At 47.8% G+C, this 7,449-nt stretch overlaps 1 protein-coding gene across 1 annotated transcript; it reads right to left on the bottom strand.

Annotated features, from left to right (window-relative positions):
• Window positions 1-24: 24 nt before the first annotated feature.
• On the bottom strand, window positions 25-1,741 carry LOC116464252 (mucin-17-like; the record flags this gene model as incomplete). The annotated part of the gene is made up of 2 exons (XM_032147553.2): window positions 556-1,741; window positions 25-405 (listed from the first exon to the last, which is right to left on the bottom strand). Coding segments are annotated over exons 1-2 (1,567 nt in total), but the record flags the coding sequence as incomplete, so codon positions are not given.
• Between the last annotated feature and the right edge of the window lie 5,708 nt (window positions 1,742-7,449).

Here is a 7,449-nt window from a genome sequence, read left to right as displayed (position 1 = left end):
GAGTTGAAGTTGGTATGCTGGTACCTTCAGCAGTTGTAGGAGAGAAATTGGCTTCAGTAGTAGTGGTGACAGGTGTGCTGGTGTCAACCGGAGTTGCTGAAAGGGTGCTAGCCTCAGAACTGACTACTGGCGTGGTGCTGACAGGCATACTTGTTAGTGGAGTTCTTCCTTCACTAGGAGTTGAGGTTGGCATGCGAGTACCTTCAGAAGTTGTAGGAGATGAACTGGCTTCAGAAGAAGTGGTCACAGGTGTGCTGGTGTCAACAAGAGTTGTTGAAACGGTGCTCGTTTCAGAACTGGTCAACAGCGTGGTGCTGACAGGCATACTTGCTAATGGAGTCTTTCCTTCACTAGGAGTTGAGGTTGGTATGCTGGTACCTTCAGCAGTTGTAGGAGATGAACTGGCTTCAGTAGAAATGGTGACAGGAGTACTGGTGTCAATGAGAGTTGCTGAAAGCGTGCTGGCCTCAGAACTGACTACCGACGTGGTGCTGACAGCCATACTTGTTAATGGAGTGCTTCCTTCACTAGGAGTTGAGGTTGGCATGCTGGTACCTTCAAAAGTTTTAAGAGATGAATGGGCTTCAGTAGAAGTGATCACAGGTGTGCTGGTGTCCATAGGAGTTGTTAAAAGGGTGCTAGCCTCAGAACTTGCCAGTGGCAGCGTGCTCACAGGCATACTTGCTAATGGAGTGGTTCCTTCAGTAGGAATTGAAGTTGGTATGCTGGTACCTTCAGCAGTTGTAGGAGATAAACTGGGTTCAACAGAAACGGAGACACGTGTGGTGGTTTCAACAGGCATTGTTGAAACGGTGCTAGCCTCAGAACTGGCCATTGAGGTGGTGCTGACAGGGATCCTTGTTAATGGAGTGCTTCCTTCACTAGGAGTTGAGGTTGGCATGCTGGTATCTTCAGAAGTTGTAGGAGATGAACGGGCTTCAGTAGAAGTGGTCACCGGTGTGTTGGTGTCAACAGGAGTTGTTGAAAGGGTGCTAGCCGCAGAAATGGCCATTGGCGTGGTACTGACAGGCATACTTGTTAATGGAGTGCTTCTTTCGCTAGGAGTTGAGGTTGGCATGCTGATACCGTCAGCCATTGGAGGAGATGAACTGGCTTGAGAAGAAGTGGTCACAGGTGTGCTGGTGTCAACAGGAGTTGTTGAAAGTGTGTTGATTTCAGAACTGGCCACTGGTGTGGTGCTGACAGGCATACTTGTTAATGGAGTGCTTCCTTCACTAGCAGTTGAGGTTGGTATGCTGGTAACTTCAGCAGCTGGAGGAGATGTACTGGCTTCAGTAGAAGTGGTCAAAGGAGTGTTGGAGTCAACAGGAGTTGTCGAAAGAGTGCTAGCCCCAGAACTGGTCAAGGCCGTGGTGCTGACAGGCATACTTGCTAATGGAGTCGTTCCTTCATTAGTAGTTGAAGTTGGTATGCTGGTACCTTCAGCAGTTGTAGGAGAGAAACTGGCTTCAGTAGTAGTGGTGACAGGTGTGCTGGTGTCAACCGGAATTGCTGAAAGGGTGCTAGCCTCGGAACTGACTACTGTTGTGGTGCTGACAGGCATACTTGTTAATGGAGTGCTTCCTTCACTACGAGTTGAGGTTGGCATGCTGCTACCTTCAGAAGTTGTAGGAGATGAGCTGGCTTCAGAAGAAGTGGTCACAGGTGTGCTGGTGTCAACAGGAGTTGTTGAAAGGGCGCTAGCCTCAGAACTGGCCACCGGCGTGGTGCTGACAGGCATACTTGTTAATATAGTGCTTCTTTCACTAGGAGTTGAGGTTGGCATGCTGTTAACTTCAGCAGTTGGAGGAGATGAACTGGCTTCAATGGAAGTGATCACAGGAGTGTTGGAGTCAACAGGAGTTGTTGAAAGGGTGCTAGCCTCAGAACCTGCCACCGGCGTGTTGCTGACAGGGATACTTGTGAATGGAGTACTTCCTTCACTAGACATTGAGATTGGCATGCCGGTACCTTCAGCAGTTGTAGGAGATGAACTGGCTTCAGTAGAAGTGGTGACAGGTGTGCTGGTGTCAATAGGAGTTGCTGTAAGTGTGCTAGCCTCAGGACTGACTACTGGCGTGCTGCTGTCAGGCATACTTGTTAATGGAGTGTTTCCTTCACTAGGAGTTGAGGTTAGCATGCTGGTCCCTTCAGAAGTTGTAGGAGATGAACGGGCTTCAGTAGAAGTGGTCACAGGTGTGCTGGTGTCAACAGGAGTTGTTGAAGGGGTGCTAGCCTCAGAATTGGCCACCAGCGTGGTACTGAGAGGCACACTTGTTAATGGAGTGCTTCTTTCACTAGGAGTTGAGGTTGGCATGCTGATACCGTCAGCCATTGTAGGAGATGAACTGGCTTGAGAAGAAGTGGTCACAGATGTGCTGGTGTCAACAGGAGTTGTTGAAAGGGTGCTGATTTCAGAACTGGCCACTGGTGTGGTGCTCAGAGGCATACTTGTTAATGGAATGCTTCCTTCACTATAAGTTGAGGTGGGCATGCTGTTACTTTCTGCAGGCTTAGGAGATGAACTGACTTCAGTAGAAGTGACCACAGGACTTTTGGACTCAACAGGAGTTGTTGAAAGGGTGCTAGCCTCAGGACTGTCCACCGGCTTGGTGCTGACAGGTGTACTTGTTAATAGAATACCTCCTTCACTAGGAGTTGAGATTGGCGTGACGGTACCTTCAGCAGTTGTAGGAGAGGAACTGGCTTCAGTAGAAGTGGTCACACGTGTGCTGGTGTCAACAGGAATTGTGGAAAGGGTGCTAGCCTCAGAACTGGCCACTGACATGGTGCTGACAGGCATACTTGTTAATGGAGTGCTTCTTTCACCAGGAGTTGCAGTTGGCATGCTGGTAACTTCAGCAGTTGGGGAAGATGAGCTGGCTTGAGAAGAAGTGGTCACAGGTGTTCTGGTGTCAACAGGAGTTGTTGAAAGGGTGCTAGCCTCAGAACTGGCCACTGTCATGGTGCTGACAGGCATACTTGCTAATGGAGTGGTTCCTTCAGTAGGAATTGAAGTGGGTATGCTGGTACCTTCCACAGTTGTATGAGATGAACTGGTTTCAATAGAAGTGGTGACACGTGTGGTGGTGTCAACAGGCATTGTTGAAACGGTGCTAGCCTCAGAACTGGCCATTGAGGTGGTGCTGACAGGGACACTTGTTAATGGAGTGCTTTCTTCACTAGGAGTTGTGGTTGGCATACTGGCACTATCAGCTGTTGTACGAGATGAACTGGCTTGAGAAGAAGTGCTCACAGGTGTGCTGGTGTCAACAGGAGTTGTTGAAAGGGTGCTAGCCTCAGAACTGGTCTCCAGTGTGTTGTTGACAGGCATACTTGTTAGTGGACTGCTTCCTTCAGTATAAGTTAAGTTTGGCACCCTGGTACCTTCTGCAGTTGTAGAAGGTGAACTGGCTTCAGTAGAAGTGGTCAAAGGAGTGTTGGAGTCAACAGGAGTTGTTGAAAGGGTGCTAGCCTCAGAACTGGCCACTGGCATGTTGCTGACAGGTATACTCGTTAATGGAGTACTTCCTTCACTAGGAGTTGAGATTGGCATGCTGGTACCTTCAGCAGTCGTAGGAGAGGAATTGGCTTCAGTAGAAGTGGTGACAGGTGTGCTGGTGTTAACTGGAGTTGTCAAAAGGGTGTTAGCCTGAGAACTGGCCACCGGCGTGGTGCTGACAGGCATACTTGTTATTGGAGTGCTTCTTTCACTAGGAGTTGAGGTCGGCAGACTGGTACCTTCAGCGATTGTAGGAGATGAATTGGCTTCAGTAGAAGTGGTCACCGTAGTGTTGGAGTCAGCAGGGGTTTTTGAAAGGGTGTTAGCCTCAGAACTGCCCACCGAAGTGGTGCTGACACGCATACTTGTTAATGGAATGCTTCCTTCACTAGGAGTTGAGTTTGGTATGCTGGTACCTTCAGCAGTTGTAGGAGATAAACTGGCTTCAGTAGAAGTGGTGATAGGTGTGCTTATGTCAACAGGAGTTGTCGACAGGGTGCTAGCCTCAGAACTGGTCAAAGGCGTGGTGCTGACAGGCATACTTATTAAAGGAGTGCTTCCTTCACTCGGAGTTGAGGTTGGTATGCTGGCACCATCAGAAGTTGTAGTAGGTGAACTGGCTTCAGTAGAAGTGCTCACAGGTGTGCTGATGTCAACAGGAGTTGTTGTAAGTGTGCTCATTTCAGAACTGGTCAACAGCGTGGTGCTGACAGGCATACTTGTTAATGGAGTGCTTCCTTCACTAGGAGTTGAGGTTGGCATGCTGGTAACTTCAGCAGTGGGAGGTGATGAACTGGCTTCAGTAGAAATGGTCACAGGTGTGCTTGTGTCAACAGGAGATGTTGAAAGGGTGTTAGCCTCAGAACTGGCCACTGGCATGGTGCTGACAGGCATACTTGTTAATGGAGTGCTTCCTTCACTAAGAGTTGAGCTTGGCATGCTGGCACCATCTGCAGTTGTAGGAGAGGAACTGACTTCAGTTGAAGTGTTCACTGGTGTGCTGGTGTCAACAGGAGTTGTTGAAAGGGTGTTAGCCTCAGAACTGGCCACCACTGTGGTGTTGACAGGCATACTTTTTAATGGACTGCTTCCTTCAGTATAAGTTGATGTTGGCATGCTGGTACCTTCAGCAGTTGTAGGAGATGAACTGGCTTCAGTAGAAGTGATCACAGGAGTGTTGGAGTCAGCAGGAGTTGTTGAAAGGGTGCTACCCTCAGAACTGACCACCGGCATCATACTGACAGGCATTCTTGTTAATGGAGTACTTCCTTCACTAGGAGCTGAGGTTGGCATGCTGGGACCTTCAGCAGTTGTAGAAGACGAACTGGCTTGAGCACAAATGGTCACAAGTGTGCTGATTTTAACAGGAGTCCTCAAAAGGTTGATAGCGTCTGAACTGGCCACCTGTGTGGTGCTGGCCGTCATACTTGTTAATGGAGTGCTTCCTTCACTGTTAGTTGATTTGTGTATGGTGGTGCTTTCAGGAGTAGTAGGAGATGAACTTGCCTGAGTAGAAGTGGTCAGAGGTGTGCTCATATCAACCTTATATGTTAAAGACGTGGAGGTCTCAAAATTGGTCAGAGGTGCGATGCTGACAAAAACCGTTGTGGTTGAAGTGCTTTCTTCACTCGGTGTTGACATGGGCATGTCGGTGCTTATTCGTGGCTCCACAACGTTTGTAGGTGTTGTACCTGTGACGTCGTTTGCCGCAGAAACTGTTTAAGATACAATGATATTTTGTTTAGAAGTTTCTTATGGTTCTGTATGTCAGGAGTGATTGTTGTCGTTGGGCTTTTTACTGAAAATGTGTTCAGATGAGGGATGTCATCCATTTTCAGGAAGAAGTGGAATTAGTTTCTCCAGTGTCTTAGTCTCTCCTGCCTTCCCTTCTACGCAGTTAGGAATTGAACTCGACCTGAACCCCCTTTCTTCCACAGTCCCTGCCTGGGTGATTCCACATCTGCCTTGTAATTCCTGGCCCCAGATCTCAAGCCGTCACACACTGTAAAATGTGGCAGCTTCACCAGCCTGGCAGGGGTCGCTCTAGCCCTTTCGCAGGTGAGTCACCTTCCCAGATCTTGGAGTCTGTTGCCTTACCTGTCTCAAGGTTCTGACACAGCTGTTGGCACTGAGGCTTCAAGAGGTCCCCTTGGGAGATCCACCCTCCTCCATCCCACACAGCCCCGTTCATGCTGAGGTCTGAAAGAGACAAAGGGCAGTTAGTATCCCAGAGCCACGATCCTCCTTCATTCTCTTGAAGCCTCTGAGTCTCTACTCCCTGCCCTGGAAAGTCCCTGGCCCCTGAACCAGCCTGCTGATTTCAGTTAGAAATCAGCCATCAGGACCCTGCCCCAGAAAGTAAAGCAAGAAGATGGTACAGGGGATTTGCTCCCCAGCCTGGGGGAGGTCCAGCAATGTCAAATTGTGCAGGTGGCATGTGCCCGTAGTTCCAGCACTTTGGGAGGCTGGGGGGAGAGGATCGCTTGAGCCCAGGAGGTCAAGGCTACAATGAGCTATGATTGCACCACTGCACTCTAGCCTAGGTGACAGAGTGAGACCCTGTCTCTACAAAATTTATGAAAATTAGTTGGGGATGGTGGCATGTGCCTGTAGTCCCAGCTACCTGGGAGGCTGAGGCAGGAGGATCACTTGAGCCCAGGAGATCATGTTCATAATGAACTATGATGGCACCACTGCACTCTAGCCTGGGTGACAGAGTGAGACCTTGTCCCTAAAATAAATAAATAAATATTTCTAGAAAGAGAGAATAGGACCTATTAGAATAACATGCCAACTGACTGGGCGTGGTAGCTCATGCCTTAATCCCAGCACTTTGGGAAGCTGAGGCAGGCGGATCACAAGGTCAGGAGTTCAAGACCAGCCTGGCCAACACGGCAAAACCCTGTCTCTACTAAAAATACAAAAATTAGCTGGGCATGGTGGCATGTGCACCTGTAGTCCCAACTACTTGGAAGGCTGAGGCATGAGAATCGCTTGAACCTGGGAGTCAGAGGTTGCAGTGAGCCGAGATCACACCACTGTACTCCAGCTTGGGTGACAGGGCAAGACTCAAAAAAAAAAAAAAAAAAAGCGAAGATTGTAATTGCAATTTGAAATATATAAGTGAGTGGTTGATTTAGATTTGTGATTTTCCATTAGAACCTTGCTAAGATTGTAAACTGTTAAAACATTTAAGAGAACTTAAGATTCAACACACGTAAACATTTAATTAGACCCATAGAAACATCTATGTGTGGGGAAGTTTTTAAAAAATATACATTTAATTTGTTAGATTTATGGAATTTCTTAAGTACTTGGGAAGTTTATTAATCAGACAACTGAAGTCTTTCAATAGAAAATACAATGTACAGTCATATATTCTTAGCTAGAAAGTTTACTTAAAAAAAAAAAAGAGTCCAGGCGCAGTGGCTCACGCCTGTAATCTCAGCATTTTGGGAGGCCAAGGTGGGCGGACTACCTGAGGTCAGGAGTTCAAGACCAGCCTGGCCAACATGGTGAAACCTCGTTTCTACTAAAAATAGAAAAATTAGCTGGGCGTGGTGGCACGCACCTGTGATCCCAGCTACTCGGGAGGCTGAGGCAGGAGAATTGCTTGAGCCTAGGAGACAGAGGTTGCAGTGAGCCGAGATCGTGCCACTGCACTCCAGCCTGGCCAACAGAGCGAGACTCTGTCTCAAAAATAATAATAATAATAATAATAAAAACGGAATGCAAAAATTCCCAGCACCCAACAAGGTAAAATTCACATCTGGCATGAATCATTACTGAGCATGAACAGTCAAGGAAACATGATCCATGGACAGAAAAATAATCAGCCTATGGAAACCTACCCAGAATGGACACAGACATAAGAGTCTTCAGAGAAAGGCATTTAAGTAGTATGTATGTATGTATGTATGTATGTATGTATGTATGTATGTATGTAT

The sequence above is a fragment of the Hylobates moloch genome, unplaced genomic scaffold (genome assembly GCF_009828535.3).
Source record: "Hylobates moloch isolate HMO894 unplaced genomic scaffold, HMol_V3 SCAFFOLD_337, whole genome shotgun sequence".
In the NCBI taxonomy this organism is placed as follows: domain Eukaryota; kingdom Metazoa; phylum Chordata; class Mammalia; order Primates; family Hylobatidae; genus Hylobates; species Hylobates moloch.
Note: the sequence above shows the minus strand (reverse complement) of the source record. Positions and strands in the feature narration are given on the sequence as shown.